The following is a 22,095-nucleotide window of genomic DNA, read 5'->3' as shown; positions in this document are numbered from 1 at the left end:
GCAGTTGCTCTTAAGGTAATGAGTGGGGGGGGGCGTTTGATGCTCGGCTTCCTCGGATAAAATTCCAATTACAAAAAAAAATCTAGTGTTACCATGATTTATTCGTTTACCTTCAATATACAGAATTTTAGTCAACAATAATAAACTGGAGTATAACCAATTATTCTGGTAGGTTACCCAATAAAGATTTGAAGAAACTAATGACTGAAACCAGCGCCGAACTAGACTCATCAATCGAAGACTCAGAGAAAAATTTCGGCTTAGTCGTTGTAGGTCGTGGTTTTCGACCTACAAAACGGTATATTTCACTGGCTCTACCTGTATCGGAAATCTCAGCATCTGGAACATGTAAAACAAGGTTTTTTTGAGTTGTCCCTATATTTTCACTACTATCACTCTGAAAGCGAAGTTTTGAATATAAAGATTTCGGTCCTTGATACGCTCGATAATCAATCCCATAAGGCAAGGGGGAATAGTCTGATGAAGGCAACATTGCTCTGCCTTTTGCTCTTCTGGCTTTTATACTTGACAAAATATGATCACTTACAAAATAAGGGAGACGAGTAGCCCTTCGAGGTTTCAAAGTAGTTTGGGGGAGAGGGGGCAGTGTAGGAAAAAGTTCAGCAAGGCTAAGATCTTCCGGTAAATGTGTCAAGTTTTTAACAACTTGAATAATTTCTGTTGAACTTTCAATTACATGCTTTCTATAGTATTTGCTTCCCATGATGGGAACATTCTTATAAACAGCGGCGTTGAGAACTGGGATAGGGAGCTCTGTAGCAGAAAAATTATCCTGTAATTTGATTGAGTTTGGGGCTGTTTCTCCCTTATTAGTAAATTGCACTTCCTTTTCTTTAAAACCACTGTCAAAATCTTTCATTTTTATTAAATCAATTGGAGCAAGAAAATTCTGTCGTGAACGAGGTCTACTTTGGAAAAGCTTTCTCTTTACACTTTCCGCAGCCTTCAGTTCAACTTCAAAAGGATAGTTGTGTGCGTTCTTTTTTTCGAGAAAATCATAATTAGCGACACCTCGGCTATTAGGATTTAATGTTCCTAAATTGTTTGCTTTCAATTTGTCATTCTTGTACAAACTTTTTAAGACAGATGTGGTTGAGACAGTCGTAGCGTGTAAGCTTTGTTTGGTATTCAACCCATAACCTCTTTTTTCTTCTAATTCTTCCAGCTCTTCTTCTAGAACTCTTTCATTCCAGGTATCATTTACTGAGTTTATTTGGCTAGAATGTCTTGAGACTGGGACTGGTGGGCCAGGAAAAGTCACCTCCTTGCTTTCTGATTTTGGAAAAAGCTTGAGCCAATTAGCAGGAGTGGCTTCATTGACTATTGAATTTTCGAGATTCCAATTAGTAGATTTGACAAGTGATTTTGTAAATAGCTCAGGTGGCATTATCGTTGAAGATGGAACAGTTTTCTTAATTCCACCAACGTTGTATTCCATGCTTTCTATTTCTATTAAGTGATCAGCATCATCTCTCCATACTAATGGGTCGTCTCCCTAGAAAAAAAATGATTAAAAGCAAAAAGCGGGGGAACCAGTCACGTAAATGCAAGCCAGAGGGAGCTTTATTTTTGGTAGACAAATCTGAAAATAGTATAAATAGCAAGCAAATTTTATGAAAAATAAATTTGCATGACTGGAGGACGCTGTTACCTAAAATCCAGCAAAATATCCAACATTCAAGTCGTCCGAAAGATAATACACAGAGTGCGTTTTTTCTTCTGCAAAAATTGCAAACATTACGATTAGCAAAATTGGAATTAACGCTAAAACATGTATTAAGTAGTTTTTTTATGTTTAACCTAGTGAAGTAAAAAACGAACTGTAAATTTAACCACTTGACTGTGTTACTGCTCCTCCTTAATTCCTAAACATATAAACAAGTTTGATAATCTTTCTTTCAAGTTTGTATTATTGGCAATTATCAGCCAACTGTTATTGAGAAGCAATTACAAACTACCCGAAACCAACAAGATTACTGAACGTTTGCCTAAATGCTAGGGCTAAATATAGATATAAGGGGCGGTATGTAGACGAATAAGCTGAATAGCAATAATAATGCTAATGAATATATCCTTTTTTCTTCTTATTCATCTTAGTGTTCAAGTAATAGCCAGTTATATGCTTTGAATGGCTATTGGGATGAAAGGAGAGGAAGATGTGGTCTCTTATGCATTAGCAACTTAAAAAAGGTTTTTCAAAATTAAAACCCCCCTAAGAAATTACTTTCATAATTTGGAGATGAGGGGGAGCAAAATAATCTGGGGGTGGGAAAAATATTTTTTAGGTATAAGAGAAGGAGTGAGAAAAAAGTGCAGAATCTTCATAACACTGGGAATAGACTGAGTGCTACTCTTAAATATAAAATGAACACAATTTTTCTATATTTAATGAAGTAAAAAAAAAATATGGGTTTTGTTTACCTAGCACGAATAAAAACCCAACAAAAGTTCCACAGCTTCCCAGGATAAAATACGAAAGCCAAGTTTTTGGACACGGTCATGTAGAAGAAGCCTGAAGCCTTCCTCAGAAATAAGCAGAATTTAAAAGAACCATTTAGGAATGTTTCTGCTGCCCAATTGGGACCCCCAATTGGTCAGCCCAAGCAGGTCCCCCAATTGGGACCCCAAAAGTATCATAAAGCTCTCAAAGTAACCTCTTTACTCGTCCAAAACTCTGATTTTATAGATTTTGCAAATTTGTTGAACTGGTATCGACCTGAGCTTTCAAAAATGGATATACAGCTTTGATAAGTGTATGGGATGTCACGTTAATAGCTCACATATCAGACACTTACTTGAAGTAACCTAAAGGTACGATTTAATTTCATTGATTAATGCAATAGAATATTTTTATTAATTATAAGTTGGCTATCGACCAAGCAGAAATTATACTATTTATAGTAAATTAGTTTAAATTTTTTTATAGTACTTATAATACAATTTCAGCTATGTTTTTAAGACTCATTAGCCTGGATCAAATTAGTGATGTGAGACCGGGTTGTACAATTTTTCCTTTTTGTATGAGAATTAAGCCTCGTACGGTAAAAGTCACAACGAATCTGAATTATTCTACAAAGATGATCTTATGCTAAATCTTACGATAAAAAATGTGTGATATCGTGTAATAGACTGAACAAAAACACCAGCTAAAAGCTAGGTCTTCAGATGAATGTAAACAAGATAAAATGTCTTAGAAAAAGGGTAGTTACCCAAGTGTGTAGGGATGTAGGTGGTAGGACTGGTGACACATTGAAGAAAAAAATGAGTTTCTGTACATAAGTAGTGTTTTAACCAGCGACGGAAGTTGCTCCGAAGAAGCAAAGAAGTAGCTATTAAAATAGTATAAGCTAACAGTGTTTTCGCTCCTCTTAGAATCATATGGGTGAGTACAGGTGTTTAATTTGGGAAGACAAAGGAAGTGGGATGGTTGGCCATATTTTTTGTTGATCCCTTCTCTGTATATTTTCAAAATACTGTTTGGGTAGGCTACTTATGTCTTATAGCCATCACACCAAAGTTCTTGGCCTGAGTAGCCTGAGCCGGTTTCTTTATGTATTTCAGTATGTACGTGGTGATAATCAGCTTAGTGTGAGAGAGATAAACTACAACGTAGGTGTATTTTAATTAAATGTTTTTCATATACAGCGCAATAGAGCTGCCTAAGTAAAGAGCGATGTGGGTACAATGTATTATTATTTTTTTTTTTTTTGGTTTTAGACTAGGACACTTCTTATTGAAAGGGTTGTCGTAGAACCTTCAAAAAAGGTTCATTCGATTAGAATTTGAAAGGAATAGTGCCCTTATTAATAGTTTAAAGTGATTGGAGGACAATTAATCCCCCCTTCACCACTCACCGTTTCCACAAACACTTCCAATCAAAGTTTTGAGATAGTAATTTTGTTCAACATAGTTGAAAGGTTCGGAAATTATGTCTTTGAGGACAACAACCCCCCCCCCCTCACATATTTCAGTGCAAAGGTTGTAAGTTGTACCCTGGGGGCATTTAAGATTAATGTAGAAAAGGGGGATCATATAAGCTTTGGGATAGGCTCGTATAAACTTTTGAGGGGGCTGATGGGATTGGTAATCAGAAGTTCTAGTGCCTTTCTTAAGATTCAAATTGGAGGGCAGATATCCCCCCTCAACTTTCATTTCCCTGAAATACATGCTTATAAAATTTTTGAGACGGTCATTTGCTGTCGTAGAAACTTCTAAAAAGGCTCATTTGATCAAAAATTGAAGGGGCTAGTGCCTCTTTAAATAGTCAAGAGTGATTAGAGGGCAAATAACACCCTCCCACGCCCACCATTTCTCCAAACACGTCCAATCAAAATTTTGAGATAGCCATTTTGTTCAACGTAGTTAATAAGTCCGGAAATTATTCCTTTAAGGATGACAAGGCCCCTTTCCCCCTTCTTACAGCCTTCAGGGCAAGGGTTGTGGGTTGTAATATATGCCCTGGGGGCATATAAAATTTTTATAGAAAGGGTGGTTGTGTAAATTTTGGAGAGGGCTCATTGGATTGGTAATTGGAGGTTCTAGTACCTTTTTCAAGATTAAAAATTATTGGAGGATGGATAACCCCCCCCCCTAAAAATCGTATTTTCTAGAAATCCATCTGATAAAAATTTTGAGATGGCCATTTGTTGTTGTTGAAACTTTAAAAAAAGGCTCATTCGATTGTTAATTTAAGGGGCCTTTTTTAATAGTCAAAACTGATTAGAGAGCAACAAGCTTGCCTCCCCTTCCCATGCCCATCAATTCCTATAACACATCCAAAAAAAATTGAGATTCCCATTTTATTTAGCGTAGTTAAAAGGTATGAAAATTACGTTTTTGAGGATGACAACCCCACCACAGCCCTCTGCGCAAGGGTTGTAAGTTATGCCCCGAAGACATATAAGGATTTTAGAGAAAGGGTGGTCGATCAAACTATAAAAGGGGCTCATTGTATTGGAAATCAGGTGTTCTAGTTCCCTTTTTAAAAGTGAAACTGATTGAGGGCACCCATTCCCTCCCTCTGTGTTGTTTGTTCCACAAATGCATCCGATGAAAGTTTTGTGATAACCATTTGTTCAAATAAAAGTCCAGAGAACATATATTAAGGCCTTTGAGGTGGACAAAATTCAAACAAAACCCAAAAGAAAATATTTGCATCCTAATGCTACTGCTTCTGCTCATACTACTGCTACATTTACTATTATTACTACTTCTATTACTACTATTGTCACTAAAGCCTAGGCTCCTACAATGGGAGTTATCAGCACTACTCATGTTAATTTTTACCTATTTTGAGTTTCACTTGGCAATTTATTGTAATTTCTGTTCGTTTTGAGCCTCATGTATTTATTGAAAATGATTAGTGGTAATTTTACGCTTGGAAGATTATTTAACTATATTTCTGATCATTCTTGGCTTCATGGAGCTCTTTACTTTTTCTTTTAAAATCTTGCTTTGTGACAAACTTTTTTTAAATTAATTCATGCTAGAGTTGGTATTTTGGTCAGGTAATGTTAGAAACCATTTAAATACCATTTAATATAATGCGTTTTTGGTGGCCTGATCATCATAATTCTCTGTTGTAGTTTCGATTATTTTGTTACTAAAGTATTATATTTTCATTATATTTAGGTATATTTCAATAGGATTAACCTAACTTAACTTCTTGAGTATAGTGGCTGTAAGACATAAGTAACTTTTTTTGTTATTTTCACTGAAAAATAACATTTTTTTATACTATCACTGAACGAAAAATAAAACAAAGCCCTCCCCTCTAGATTTGGGAAAATACCTCGCCTCTACATGTTTATGAATTGAAGCCCATACCGTAAGAACATCATGAAATATTGGCTTAGGGAACCCTGACATTATCTATAAACCTTATTCCTAGTATAGGTATGCTAAGGTATACTAGGCACACTCACCAGGCGGATAAATAAAACATTCGAAAGTCACAATTACTTTTTAGAAGTCTGGCATATCTCAGATTAATTATATTTTGCATTTGAATTTTGGACAAATTCTGCCGTTAGAATTTCACTGAAAAGCTAAATGCCAAAAAATATGTGCAGCAACAAAATAAGGCTGATTCCCCCTCTCTCTCTCCCTCTTTCTTTCATTTAATCTTTCTCTTTCGATTCTTTCTTTATACAACAACATGTTATGTGCCCAGTTTGAGACTCCAGAGATGTTCTTGTGTCTTTGTAAATCTTTAAGTGATGGTTATCATAGACCTACTTGTTAGCCATTTGTCTTATTAATGGATTCATTGCTTACCTGAATCTCGTCTGAAATATCATAGTTTTTGTAAATTTTTCGTCCTTGTAGAAATGAATTTTTTCCCCATAGATGAGGTTCAGTGTAATCCAAATTGTGTCGTCTCCTTCCACCCTGAAACCACAAAATCAGTTTTTTTTCTGCTTAAACCACTCCTTTTGTGGATTGAAATTATCCAGATGTATATATATATATATATATATATATATATATATATATATATATATATATATATATACCCGAAATCTACCCAAATATAATACCCAAAAGCAGTAGAAGCGGCAACTTCGTTTTGCTCATCAGTTTTTTTTTAGCGGTAACGCACCGCAATATTAATTTATGAACTTAGGCCGTAACCGATGCCTTATGGTAACCTACATGGTCATGGTAATTCCTGGTTCATTCTAAATGAGTTTCGACATTTTTGCTCGCAGTTGACTTCCTACTAAACAAGGCGCAAAACTTTGATTTCTTTAAAGTCTTTTATTATTCAAAGAAGGTGAAAGACCAAGAGTTTCAACTCCCTTTGCAACTATAGGCTGCAAAAATCACCTTCAAAAATTATCCAAATAGAAAAAAAGTGGACTTCAAAATAAGACAAGCTGACTACCAGGAATTGATCGGGGATCACTCAGGATGCCGGGGATTGCTCGGGAATAGTTAAAACAGTTTATTTTAACGCCCGTTGTACAATGATATTTGATTCAGCCAGTCAATGGCTGGCCAGCCAGCCAGTCAGCCAGCTAAATTTTATTATTAGCAAAATCTCACTTTGAGTGGATTCATATGATCTTAGTATCACGTCCCAATGTGTTACATACAGGGGGGGGGGGATATTTGGGTCGGCGAAACTCCACTACACTATTTCAACAAATCCGAAGAATAAAGCTAGTACATAAACAAGATGAAAACACTGACACGACAGTTACTGAAATTTTCAGCCTACCAAAATCTCGTTCTCAATCAGTAAATATTGTAACAATGTCAATTTTATTTCTGAAGTTGGAGAAAGATGATTAAAATAAATTACTCAACATGATCAATTAAAATAGGTCAAAATACTAATAGAATATCTGAAACGAACTGTGTCTCGTTCTATAATTATAAATGAAGACAAAAGGTGGTTTTAATAGACGTTCCGCATTTGGTAATAACTTACCGAGTTACAGTAACCAGTTGCTACTGAGCAACGAGTTCGGAAGTCGAGTAAACGGGATGTAGCAACCAGTTGTCATACTTGCTAGTTGTGTTCGGTAGTAGCTGGTAAATAAACTAATAATTTTTGCGACTGGCTAAGCATGGTAAAATAGGAAAAAGTAATGAAAATACGATATGAAATTCAATGGAAAGAAAAAACGAGATAATGCCCTCCCTGAAAAGCTATTAGCGTCCAAAGACTCTTACCTAAAAAAAAATTTCCCAGTTAAAAGTATAAAATGCCATGCAATGGCGAGTTTTTGATTCCTTTAATTTTTCACCGTTGCTTGAGAAACTGTTTCTTTTATTTTAATGCTGGATTTTCAAGTTTGTCTTTTTATATTTTCTTGTTGCAATTTTATCTGTATTTTAGTTTTTGTCTTAATTTTGCACGGATAATTCTTGAGAGAGAAGCTGTCGACGGAAATATTGGCATTGTTTTTTTCTTTTTTCACTGGCTCTTGATTTTGTTTGTCATCATTTCTGAACCTCCTTGTTGTTAAGTTTTCTTAATTTGTGAAGTTTTCATACTTTGTTCGGAAACTACTGGCCGCTATAATATTAGGGTCGGCGTAATGACTGTTTTCAGGAATTAACTAAAAAAACGTTTTCCGCATAAATAATTAAGAAGGTAATAAGCTACATTAATCTACGACGCGTGAAAACAAAGTCAAATAGTAATTAAAGTATAAAAGAAACACCCAGCAACAATTAATAAATAAGTCTAATCCATAACAGACAGACACTACAATTAATAACCTGGATATAAAATTAAAATTAAACTGAACATAAGAATTAAATTTAAACTGAACCTAAGCAACCACAAAAAGAATAAATTGGAAAATCTAATGAAATAGAGATTGGCAGTTTAATATGCTGTGATATTCATTCCAAAAAGTCTCATTAGTTGTGTATTTATTAACTTCATAAAAGGGAAACTGCTAAAATGTACTATGTTTTCAGTAAAGTTTCAAGGCATAGTTCTTGCTCCTTTTTGTGATAGTTTCTGCTCGTTTTAAGTTTAAATTAAGTATTTATTATGATTTCTGTTTGTTTAGGGTTTCACTCATTTACTGATAGGCATTTAAGGTAGGAAATGAGACTAGTAGCTGGTTTCGTATTGAATCAGGAGTTCAGCAGGGATGCGTTCTATCCCCACTGATATGGGGCATTTTGATGTACTTTGTTCTATGGAAAACGGCATAGTCCTTGGAAGAGTAGGGAATAAAATGGGAGAGTATACCTACCCTAATTTCTAGATTATGCTCACAGACGACTTCTATGACGGCTGGTTGGAGGTTGCAACCACCAACTTGTGGTTGATCAACCACAAGCAGCTGTGATCAGAGTCCCAAGTAGCCGCAGTTACAGCAATTAGCTGCAGTCCAAGTCACGACCAATCTAATCAGGTACGCAAGTAGTTACAGTCTCAAGTAATCGCCGTCACAACCACAAGCAGTCGCAATCATAAGTTGTCACAAACGCAAGTAGTCGAAGTCACTAATAGCTGCTGTCGTAATTGCAATTAGGCGTAGTGACAAGGAGTTATGGTTATAATTTGTCGCAATTGACAGTATTCACATTCACAAGTATTTGCAGTAAGAAGTAGTCACTGTCAAAAGTAGTTGTGACCACAGTCGCACTAGCTGTAGCAGCAGTATGTAGATAGGTTCTTCCTACTAGTGGACGGATTGCACAAAAAAGATAATTTTACACCAAAAAATGCTACAAAATTCATAAGTTTCAACTCTGAAAAATTCAAGGCTGGTCAGTAGTTTCTTTTCCATTTTTGCGCATATGTAAAAAAAGATAATTTTACACCAAGAAATGCTACAAAATTCATAAGTTTCAAGCACATTACAGTAGACTGGAATAAAATACTGCAACATTCCATCGACAGCAATAGGACAACCGTACTTCATACCAAAGATATAGGGAAAGGTTGCTTTTTACGGCTTTTCCTGCTTCCAAGCAGATAATAAGACTTGCGTGCCAAAGTGGCACCTGGTGTCTAGATAAAAATTTTGTTTATCATATCCGGACAGGATTTTTTTCTAAATTAGCTTATAAAAAACAAAAATAATCGCTTTTTTTACCAGGCCATTAACGTTTAACATATTCTTTGCCTTACGTCTTTCCCAAGAGTATGGAAAAATCTTCCTTTCAAGAATTTTTATCCTTAAAAATCTTCTTTTAATGTGGTCATTTTATTTTAGTATTAATTTTTATATGGTCATTTTAACTCTACTTTTTTTTTACTTTACTTCTGGCTTTGAATTTCTCAGAATATTTTTATTTTCTGGGATTTCATTTTCTAATTTTTTTCTAATATTTTGGGATTTCATTTAATAACTATTGTCTAAATATTCCGAGATTTTCTTTCCCCAAAAATTCCCTTTGCCCTATTTTTCATGACATAAAATGAAGATATTCTTAGTCTTTTAGATAATTTATTTCTAAAATAAACAAAACAACAAAAATATTTAGAAAAGGCCAGCAGGATAACAATATCCCCTATTAGAGGTCTAGATCTTAATTTAGTGCTATACGGTTACACATGACGTCTGCTTGGAGGAGAAGAACACATAATTTCCCCTGTATTACCGAAAAATAGCTATTACAGACCTAATATTTGCCTATAATAATTACATCTCCCCCTATTGAAAAGACCGTTAACAGCGAGCATACTATTCAAAAACTTTTATGTACTAGCAGACATTAATTTTCATAATTTTATGGTTGTCAAATATTATGTCAAACATTCCTTGAATCTACCTCCACCCCTCCAGCAGGACCCTTTAGGTACCTTTATACGTATCTTTAGCTATTTAATCCGATATATGATTAAGTATCCTTGTTTCAACAAGGATTTTTAATAATTGGACCTAGTCATAGTAAGAATAGTGAGGTAGTTTCACAATTAATAAGGTGAGTAATAATTACAAGACATGCTAGTGACAAGCCTGAAACCCCAAAGCAGCTTTGAATACATGGTTTTAATTTTTTTCTTACTTTCAGCCCTATTCCTTTCAAATTAAAATAACTGAAGCATAAAAATACTAAAATACTACATTTTTTCAAAATTTTAGAGTTTTTACACCACATGTTAACGACAAAACACTTTTTAATTATGATTTTCCGGGGAGAAAATTTTACGAAGACACGGATTTGCCAAAATATCGAAACCAAACTTTAAACACAATTCATCAGGGCGTGCCAAAAGAGTTGTGTTGGGAAAATTGTTTTGAAAGGGAGCAAAAAGTGACTTTGGAAGATTTTGAAACTATCATCATTTTCGAACTTAATATAGGCCTATCACTGTTGCATGTAATATTAGTAAGATTTTGAATCTGTTCTGCTCCATATCACTTAATAGACTGCAAAAAATTCAAGCCAATTTGGCTTTCTACCTCGCATTGGATACCAACATGCGTACAAAGGTTTAGCTTCACTTCTTTATGATGCCCAGTCTAAAGGTTATGACTTTCATACTTGGACTTCGGATTTGCCTAAAGCTTCCGACAGCATTTGCATGCCCTAGCGTGGCACACTTATCATTAAGATTGAACCCTTCTGTTACAGATGTACTTAAATTTTGGCATAATAGTAACTTGTCTTCTTCGTTTAAAAGGGTATTTGGGACTCTACGGTAATATGTCTGATCAATTTGGAGAACGACAGGGTCGAGTGCTCTCACTTTTATCCATTTGGTGGTTGCATTCAAAATGTGATATCAAGAGTCAGACCTCTGTATTTCCATAGTTCATCTGATATGTCAAAAATTGTGTACGCGAAGGACCTTTTAGTTTTCAGCTGGACCAAGTCTAATTTGGCGATATCTCTGCAATGTACATCTATTATGTTTCAGAATGTTGATTTATGAATATCTAGTTTTTAATCCCAAATTATCATCCCTATAAGTTGTCTTGTGAATCCTTAGCAATTCGTAATGTTGCGAGTTTGCGGTGGTTAAAGATTCGCATCTGTTCCACACTCCCTACTCCAGGTTTTGAAAAATGTCGAAGAAAAGTTGAAGACTGAATACACTCAAAATTGCACCAAACCGTGGTAAACACTTATGCCGAGCTTTGGCCAAAATATTTTCCAAGTATTATGGCCGTTCTGTCTTAGTTCCACACTCCCTATTTTTGTCACTCCAGGTTTTGAAAAATGTCGAAGAAAAGTTGAAGACTGAATACACTCAAAATTGCACCAAACCGTGGTAAACACTTATGCCGAGCTTTGGCCAAAATATTTTCCAAGTATTATGGCCGTTCTGTCTTACTTTTTCACTGGTATGTATTTTCTACTGAAGAAGAAAGATTTGCACCAGGTTTATATTGCTTATTTTAGACAATGTAAATTTTGTTGTACCTACCCACTTCATATCGCAATATGCTTATTATTGAGAAGTTTGCTGATACTAAAATTATTTAGTCGTTCGAATTGCTTAGTGCTAGAATTGAAAAGACGTTTTAAAGACGTTTAGATTAAAAAGAATCAAAAAGTGCTAGAATTTAAGTCCCTTGGTCCAAACTAGTAATATCCTTGTGTTCTTAGCTGACATAAAGGTTTAATTTGTCTTCGTATTTGTTTTTTTTCTCTTTTGTACTATTTGTTCCACTTGTTTTTTCTAAAAGTGATTTTGTTTTTCGAAATTTTACGAGTTCAAATGTTAAGTTTTTATAAGAAAAATCCTCCCAATTCATGATTCTAACAAATCCCGCTTTTATTCCGTCTATCCTTCTGAATTTCATATTTAAATAACTAAACCGTTCAAATGCCAAGAATATCAAGTCTTTTCCAGGCTTCAGAGTTTTTACCTCATTTTTTCGCCGAATAAAAATACATATTTCGAAATTTCTCTGAGTTTTTTTGCTATTTTCAATTTTTCTTGTAACCTTTTAAATTAAATTGTTTTTAAATGGGAAATTTTTGCTATTTTATTTTAATTTTTGTTGAGCCACAGAGTATGATGGAAGAGTTTTTTTTAGTTCATGTCAAGGCAGTCCATTTATCTCTAGAGGTCTATTGTAATTCCAGATATTTAATTAATACCTTTGGAAAATCCAAGATTAACAATGAGGTTCCAGCTATTTTTGCTCCAAATTGGGCTGGTGTAAGTTACTGTAAGACTTTTGGGAGCAGATTGAATAGGCGTTGAGACAGAACACGTCCTTGTAAAAAGTCAGAGGACGTTGTAAAATCATTTAAGAGGCTGTGTATTGTGAACTGATCGTATATATTTTCGGTTAGCACTGGAATTATTCATTTTAATGTAGATGGGACAAACTCGGTATCAAACAGTTTGTAGCAACGAACTGTAAGGAAGGAGCGACCCGGCTCAATAGTAAACGAAACCCTAAAACAGAATTTGTATACCAATAGATACATCAAAACAATCGGATTTTTATCCTGACTTCAAGTAAATAAGTTTTATTAAGGTTAGTCCTACCCATTGAGGGTTGCTAGCCTGACAAAATTCCCTTATTTTCGAAAAAGCAGGAAACACCCCCTAAAAGTCATAGAATCTTAATGAAAATCCCATCATCAGATTCAGAGCATCAGAGAATTTCTTATTGGGGTGCCAAACTTCTACCCGCAAAAATGTGGAATTCTGTATTTTTTGCCAGACAAAAGATGACGGATGCGTGTTTATTTGTTTTTTTTCCTCAGGGGCGATCCTATCGACCCAGTGGTCCTAAAATATCGTGAGAGGGCTTATTCAAACGGAAATCAGAAGTTATGATGCCATTTTCAAGTGACCAAAAAGATTGGAGGACAACTAAGCCCTCCCCACACCTTTTCTTCCTCCAAATTATCCGATTAAAACTTTGAAGAAGCCATTCTGTTCATCATAGTTTAAATGGCCCAATAACTATGCCTCTGGGTATAACATGACCCCCCCCCAAAGCTCCAGGGGTATGGTCTTTAAGTTATAAAAATTCTCTCTAGTTTACGCATATTTGTTAGAAGCATGCATACATTTTAGGGTGGAAAGACGAATTTTGTGCTTTCTTTTTTTTACGAAGGAACTTTTCATGGGAAGGAAGGTTTCCAGGGTGTAAGCTAGTCAAAGGAAATACACAAGGGGAATTTACCAAAATTCCTATACAAAATATTTTATATTTCTCGCTTTCTCTTTTCTGTCTCAATTTTATGCGTGGGGTTGTAAAGGATAATTGTCAGGGCAAGTTTTCACCGGGATTCAATTGTCTAGAGGATATATCCGTGGGAAGGGTATTCCTCCGTGGAGGTGGGGTCAGATTTAAGGGATTATTTAAAAATTGACCAGACATTAAATAAAAAAGACAAGTTTTATGCGACTGAAGTCTACTTCATCTTTGAAATAAACAATTTTTGTCTAGAGGATATATCCGTGGGAAGGGTATTTCTCCGTGGAGGTGGGATCAGATTTAAGGGATTATTTAAAAATTGACCAGACATTAAATAAAAAAGACAAGTTTTATGCGACTGAAGTCTACTTCATCTTTGAAATAAACAATTTTTGAGGGGTTAAAAATATTTATGGTTAACCTTGACATTCGTCGAATTTTGTTTTTTGAAATCATACAGTTCGTGGTAACGAACTGTAGTAAGGAGCGACCCGGCTCAATAGTAAACGAAACTCCAAAACACGGAATTTTGATATTAATAGACATACCAAAAGAATCGGATTTTTATGCTGATTTTAAGTATACAGGTTTCATCGAAATTAGTCTACTCATCAAAACTCATCAAAAGTTACGAGCCTGAGAAAATTTGCCTTGTTTTGGAAAATAGGTGGAAACATCCCCTAAAAGTCATACGATATATAGCAAAATCCGATATACGATATATATCACACCATAGCATTCAGCGTATCAGAGAAACCTACTGCAGAAATTTTTAGCTCTTATCTACAAAAATGTGGAACTTAGTATTTTTTGCCAGAAGACCGATCACGGGTGCGTGTTTATTTGTTTGTTCGTTTGTTTTTTTTTTTTCCCAGGGATGATTGTATCGACCAAGTGGTCCTTGAATGTCGCAAGGGCCTCATTCTAACGGAAAATAAAACCTCTAGTGCCCTTTTTAAGTGACCAAAAAAATTTGAGGGCACCTAGGCCCCCTCCCACGCTCATTTTTTCCCAAAGTCAACGGATCAGAATTTTGAGACAGCCATTTTGTTCAGCATAGTCAAAAAACATAATAACTATGTCTTTGGGGCTATCTTACTCTCCCACAGTCCCCAAGGAAGGGGCTGCAAGTTACAAACTTTGACCAGCGTTTACATACAGTAATGATTATTTGGAAGTGTACAGACCTTTTCAGGATGATTTTTTGGTTGGAGGGGGGTGGGGGGGCTGCGTGGGACGATATTCCCTTGGAGGAATTTGTCATGGGAGAAAAGAAATTCAATGAAGGAGGCGCAGGATTTTCTAGCATTATTTAAAAAAAAAACAATGAAAAAATAAATATGACAAAGATTTTTTCAACTGAGAGTAAGGACCAACATTAAAACTTAAAACGAACAGAGGTTATTACGCATATGGGGGGGTCCATCTCTTCCTAAATAGCTCGCTCTTTACGCTAAAGTATTTTTAGTGATCTCAACTATTTATTCTACAGCCTTTGTGATTCAGGGGCCAATCTTAAAGAATTGGGACAAAATTAAAGCTTTATTGTAAAGAAAGAGGTATTAACGAGGGGGCAAACTCCCCCCATATACATAATAAAAATATATGAATATAGAAGCTCGTTACGTAAGTTAGTTTGTAAGTTAGTTACATTTTTTTACTAATAAAAACGTTCTTTAAAAATTAAAAATTCTAGTTCCCTTTTTAAGTAACCGAAGAATTGGAGGGCAACTAGGCCTCCTCTCCCACCCTTTTCCTCAAAATCGTCTGATCAAAACCAAGAGAAAGCCATTTAGCAAAAAGAAATTAATACGCAAATTCCGTTTTAATTATTCATTTGCACAGACCCAAAATAAAAACAAGCATTAATTCAAAAACGTTCAGAAATCAAATAAAAAAACAAGTTTTTTTAACTGAAAGTAATGAGCGACATTAAAACTTAAAACGAACAGAAATTATTCCGTGTATGAAATAGGCTGTTCTTCTCTCAATGTTCCTCCCTCAATCCCGGTCTTTACGCCAAAGTTTTTTACTGTTTAATAAAGTAGAATTGATAGAAAGAGTAAGACTTTAGCGTAAAGAGCGAGACGTTGAGGGAGGAACAGCCCCTTTCATAGACGGAGTAATTTCTTTTCGTTTTAAGTTTTAATGTCGCTCAATACTTTCAGTTAAAAAAACTTGTTGTTTTTATTTATTTTTTTATTTAAGAAAAGGATATTTTGGCATAAATAATTGCTTTTAGAACAAGCAATTATTCTTTCTCATGTCTATTTTCCTATCATTCGTAAGTATTTTAAAACGAAAAATATTTTGAAGGACAGATTCAAATTCTTTGTAACTCTGGTTTTCAGGTCAGTCGTAAAATAAATTTAGTAACTCTTGAAAACGTGACACCTCTGGCAAAAAAAAATGCTTTCAAAAGCTTAAAACTAGAGATGAGAATGTTTGTAATCAATTCTGCCACAACTTACGAATATCATTTGGGTATGGAAGCTATCCACGGCTACTACCCTGCTTGAAATGAAATTATCTTTAAAATAACTTAGAAAAGATATTTTCATCAAAAATCTTATAATATAGACTTTAAAAATTTCTATATTTTTGTGGAATGGTGAAAGTATCTTCAGTTTAGATATTACCTTCGAGGGAAATATTGATATCCATTCACTTTGAACTAAAAAGCATGTATGAAGAAAAAATAATATCCATATTTGCTTCTTCATGTCCAAGGCAAATTCGCTTGAAATTCCTGTCGTTGTAGACTTCTTGAAGTTCTCTAGACAAACTAACAAGCTAACTGATACATTTTAAGCTTTCTGTAATTTTGCTTTCAATTTTTGTATAAGGTTTCATTTTCCTTCTAAATACACTTTCCAAAAGAGGATTCCAATACCATTATCATAGAACATATCGAATTTTTGCATATATGGAAAATAAGAAAGTAGGAAAGTAGCATGCTGTAACTTTCCTATTTTTTTCCAAATAAGGTTTACACATAATTTTTGAAAAGAGTATTGGTGATATTCTTGGAAGAGCTCAGTGAAAAATATGGAAAGATATCTCAGTTTTTTATTTATTATTGTTTTTGTTTTTTTGCAGAAGAAAACTCTAGATCCCGCAAGGCAAGCTTTTAGAAAGGAGTTTCAGAAACCGTGAAGCAATTGCTCTTAAAAGTTTAAAACTAAAATTGCAATAAACTGTAATAATTGCACAATATTTTTTGGCAATTCACTATCTAAGTAAACCAATTTTGAAAGCACAAATTCACTCCTATCTGACCATTTAATAAAACTAACGAAAACAGTAATTAGATTTTTTTAAGCACCAGAATTCATCTAGATCGGTATTATATCTTGAAGAAGAATCAGCTGATAATCTCTAATGATTCAACGTTAAACTTTGACATATACAATGATTTATTATATTAATTTCGACTATTTAATATGTATTTCTTTAATAAAATAATAATCGACAATTTAATTTTCGGAAGCCTCCAAATTAAGCTGGAGTAGCATAGCTGCATACGAAGCATTGGAGGTTGCAGTTATATATTGAGGTTTCATTGTAAACTGTCACGGCAGGCACATACAAAGCTAGATGACCTGAAAATGAAGAGAAAATGAAAAATTAACAATGTAATTTTCTAAAGCCTCAAAACTAAGCTGGAGCAGCATAAATGTATTCGAAGCATAAGAAGCAGCAATTATATTTTGCAGGTTTCATTGTAAATTGTTACGGTAGGCACACACAAAGCTAGAGTAAGATCTAAAGGTGCCAAGGTTCAAACCCTGACACCGTTTTATTTTTCTTAGAACTACTTTAGTTTTCTTAGAACAAACAAAACTGTTCATGTTTTTCTTCGAAACATTTCCTTTTCAGTAAATAATGTATTCCGGCAATAATTAAATAATTATTCAGCCGTCAAATTCATTGGCGTCCATGAATTAAATTCTCAAACAGTTCGTGGTAACGAACTGTAGTAAGGATCGACCCGGCTCAATAGTAAACGAAACTCTAAAAAACGGAATTTTGATGCGAAAATCGCAACATCGCATTTGGCGTATCAGAGAACCCTGTAGCAAAAATTTCAAGCTCCTATCTACAAAAATGTGGAATTTTGTATTTTTGCCAGAAGACAAATCACGGGTGCGTGTTTATTTGTTTTTTTTGTTGTTTTCTTTCTTTCTTTTCCCCAGGGGACATCGTATCGACCAATTGGTCCTAGAATGTTGCAAAAGGGCTCATTCTAACGGAAATGAAAGGTTCTAGTGCCCTTTCAAAGTGACCAAAAAATTGGAGGGCACCTAGGCCCCCTCCCAAGCTCATTTTTTCCCAAAGTCAACGGATCAAAATTTTGAGATAGCCATTTTGTTCCGCATAGTCGAAAATCATAATAACTATGTCTTTGGGAATGACTTACTCCCCCGCAATCCCTGGGGGAGGGGCTGCAAGTTACAAACTTTGACCAGTGTTTACATATAGTAATGGTTATTGGGAAGTGTACAGACGTTTTAGGGGGATTCTTTTGGTTTGAGGGGTGGGGTTGAGGGAGGGGGATATGTTGGAGGATCTTTCCTTGGAGGAATATTTCATGGGGAAGAAAAATTCAATGAAAAGGGCGTAAGATTTTCTAGCATTACTATAAAAAAAAAACAATGAAAAAATAAACATGAAAACGTTTTTTCAATTGAAAGTAAGGAGTAGCATTGAAACTTAAAACGAACAGAGATTATTACGCATATAAGGGGTTCTAAAAATACTTTAGCATAAAGAGCGAGGTATTTAGGAGGAGATAAATACCTCGCTCTTCATGCTTAATTATTTTTAGTAATTTCGACTATTTATTCTACGGCCTTTCTGATTCAAGGGTCATTCTTAAAGAATTGGGATAAAACTTACGATTTAGTATAAAGAGCGAGAATTTAGCGAGGGTACAAACCCCCTCGTATACATAGTTGAGAACATATAAAGTATATTTTCAGACGCGGAGTGATCTTGAAGTTTCCCTTAAAAACTCGGTTAGAATTGGCTACGAACGATTACAAGCCTAAAAATTTGTCTTCCTTCCACGCCGTTGTTTCAATTGCCACAGGATAGGCCATCTAGCTTCCAACTGTGAAAATCCATCAACATGTTCAAAATGTGGCTCGCATGAGCACAATTCCACGCGCAAGCTCCCTGCTAAAAACTCCCTTTTTGTGTAGAGTTTAAAGTGCCGGGTCATACCTGCTACAGTATTAGTTGTCCCAAAAACAGGCAACTACAGAAATCATGAGCAACTGCTATAGGTTCATTTCATGGAACATCAATGGCTCGTTCATTGAGAAGCTCCCAATCCTTAGTGATTTAAGTGTCGAACATGATGTAGTGTGCATTCAAGAGCACTTTATTACCCAGCAAAGTGAAAACCTGTTAGAACTGAATCATACCACGAAGGCCTACAAAGTTCCAGCTAAACCGAGCTGCAGCCGAGGAAGACCTTCAGGAGGCCTAGCTACGTTTGTTCGGTCATGTGTTCTGTCCAGTCTATTCTAAAAGTCTGACAATTTTCTCGCAGTACGAATTGAAAGTTGTGGATTTATTAACGTGTATTTGCCAACATATTATAAAGATGAGCGTTCAGAACGTCTTTTTGCCCTTTCTTGTGAGAAACTAAATTCATGTATATGTAAAATTAAGCGCAAGGGTTTTTCTTGTGTAGTAATTGGAGATTTCAACTGCAACCTTTCTGAGATTTCTTCTCTACAATCGTCTCGTACCTCTTTGATTAAGAATGTTTTTGGTGATTACCTTGCTGTGGTAGGAAAAGATAGGGATTTTACATATATTCACAGCTCCTCCAGTGTGTCAAATCTAGACCATGTTGCCATTTCTCATAATTTAACTGTTCAAAATCTTGGGGTAGTAACGGACTATCAAATTTCTGACCACCTTCCTGTCTCGTCTTCTGTACATATTGTCTCTTAGAATTGTTACCAAACCCGCCAGGAAACCCAACAGCCTAAATTTCGTCTTGATTGGCTTAAAGCTGAGAAGCAACTATTTGCTCTGGTGACAGAAGAAATTCTTAATAAAATCCGTATTCCCTTTAATCTCCTCCAAAAACTGAAAGATCTCTCTAAAGAATAAGTCCGAATTTGTCTCAATATTTATTGTAATGAAATTTGTCACGCTCTCCTTCATGCTGAGAGGTTAGCGGCACCTAAAGTAAAAGTTTGTAAAGGGATGGTGCAAAAATGGCCCGAAAATCATTCGCTGGTAGCCACTTGTCATCGAGCAAAATTCTGGTTTTCGGTATGGAAAGACTGTGGGCGCCCAAGATCTGGTATCATTAATAGCATCAGACTGACTACGAAGGGTAGATTCTCGAAGGAGCTCTCCCTCCACCGCAAATCTCTCGTTGATAGCTATTCCGCCCATGCAAAACAGGATCAAAATTTTCTTTTCAAGTCTGTATCTTTGGCAAAGCCTACCCCTCTATTGTCGCCGTCTAAAATCCCTGTCAAGGACTGGTATTCTTATTATGCGAGTGAATTTGCTGCTCCTAACCCCCAGCTTGAAGACATGTACGAGAGAGAATTGGATGAGTTCCTTGATAAGCTTCCGCACGGTGATTTTGTTGTCAGTTAGAGTCGGTTATTCAAGCAATTCGTTGGTTGAAAAATAAGTCTTCTTATGGAATTGACCGTGTTAGCGCTATCCATATTAAACATGGTGGTTCGGTTCTCGCTATGCATATTTCGCTTTTAATGCAGATGATCTTCACACAAGGTGTTGTTCCCGCCTCCTTCTGCGTAGGGGATCTTACCCCCATTCCAAAGAAAGGGAAAAATGACATCAAATGCTCGTCTTTCCGCCCCATTACAGTCGCCATATCTTTATGTAAAGTATTCGAGCTTCTATTCATTAATGAACTGGAAACTAAATGCTACACCCCGCCACGTCAATTCGGATTTAAGCGCCGCACTGGTTGTGCCGATGCCTTGACGGCTGTAGTGAATGTGCTACTCGATGCGGATTTTTCTGGAGAGAGCATAGCCTCAGCTAGTCATGACATCAGCCGTGCATTCGATTCACTCATACACGATGCAATGTTATCAAAAGCTTCACAACGACTCCTGAATCCCTGCATAGTTCAATCCCTACGCGATAAGTACTCGAGGCTGTCCATTCGCCTAAAGCTGCCTCCCGACAAAAATTTGCCTCCTCGGCCTCATGAAAAATTGATCCCTGTTTTGACAGGTGCCCACCAGGGAGCTGTCTCCTCCCCTCATTTGTTCAATAATTATGTTCTTGAAGCACAAGATAAATGCCCAACCTCATGCATTCTTTCCTCTATAGACACCTCCTTAGCATGCTACGCCGAAGACGTCTTGAACTTGAGTAGAACATTGCAAAAGGCTTCTGACATTTTTGAAACGCTTGAAACCGAATATCTAAAACTTGGCCTCAGTTTTAACACTGAGAAAACCGAGATAGTTCTCTTCAATTGGCAAAAAACTCCACACGTGCATTCACTGCTTTTTGGTGAAAATCTCGTGAATACTGCTGACGACATAAATTACCTTGGAGTCCCTATCGGCTCGTCTCTAAGGCATACACGTCTTCTACTGATCAAACACCTCAATCGACGAATCTCCAGCTCGTATGCTTCCATAGTCTCTGCTAAATTCTGTTTTAGCCGCCGCTCCTTGCCAGCCTATACAACGCTACTGTTTTACCTCACATTCTGTACCTGGCACCATTTTGGAAACTATTCTCGAAGGCTGAACTGTCTAAAATCCGTGCGCTTTTCTTCCGTTTTGCTAAATACCTCATACGTTTTCCTCCCTAGTACAGAAACTCAGTCCTCATTAAAAAGTATCACATAACCGACCCTCATGTTGCAGTGGAAAATTTAATCAAAAGACATAATATTAAAATAGTAGATCACGATTGGTATAATCTCCTTTTACAATAGATCTGTTTTCGTTCTATTCATTTTAGTGCTATTTTGTTTGCCCTTCTATTAGTTGAGCCTCTTTCTAGTTATGTCTCTTCTGATATGTTCTGATATATTTTCTTATATTTATATGTTCGTGCTCCGTCTTTTTCATTTCGTATGATTGACGGGTTTTCAAATAAATAAATAAATAATAAAAATAAAAGAATATAAAAGTTTGTTATGTAAGTTAATTCTTAAGTTACGTATATTTTTTACTAATAAAAACGTTCGTTAAAAATTAAAAGTTCTAGTTGCCTTTTTAAGTAACCGAAAAATTGGAGGGCAACTAGGCCTCCTTCCCCATCCCTTATTTCTCAAAATCGTCTGATCAAAACTAAGAGAAAGCCATTTAGCCAAAAAAAGAATTAATATACAAATTTCATTTTAATAATTTATGTGCGGAGAGCCAAAATCAAACATGCGTTAATTCAAAAACGTTCAGAAATTAAATAAGAAAAACCTAGTTTTTTTAACTGAAAGTAAGGAGCGACATTAAAACTT

At 35.6% G+C, this 22,095-nt stretch overlaps 1 protein-coding gene across 1 annotated transcript; it reads right to left on the bottom strand.

Annotated features, from left to right (window-relative positions):
• Positions 1-81: 81 nt before the first annotated feature.
• LOC136042117 (uncharacterized) lies at positions 82-16,403 on the bottom strand. Its single transcript, XM_065727015.1, has 3 exons — positions 16,250-16,403; positions 6,298-6,411; positions 82-1,516 (listed from the first exon to the last, which is right to left on the bottom strand). The coding sequence occupies exons 1-3, from the start codon at positions 16,331-16,333 to the stop codon at positions 161-163; spliced, it is 1,554 nt and encodes a 517-aa protein (XP_065583087.1). The 5' UTR covers positions 16,334-16,403; the 3' UTR covers positions 82-160.
• Between the last annotated feature and the right edge of the window lie 5,692 nt (positions 16,404-22,095).

This window comes from Artemia franciscana, unplaced genomic scaffold (assembly GCF_032884065.1).
Source record: "Artemia franciscana unplaced genomic scaffold, ASM3288406v1 PGA_scaffold_67, whole genome shotgun sequence".
NCBI lineage: Eukaryota > Metazoa > Arthropoda > Branchiopoda > Anostraca > Artemiidae > Artemia > Artemia franciscana.
Note: the sequence above shows the minus strand (reverse complement) of the source record. Positions and strands in the feature narration are given on the sequence as shown.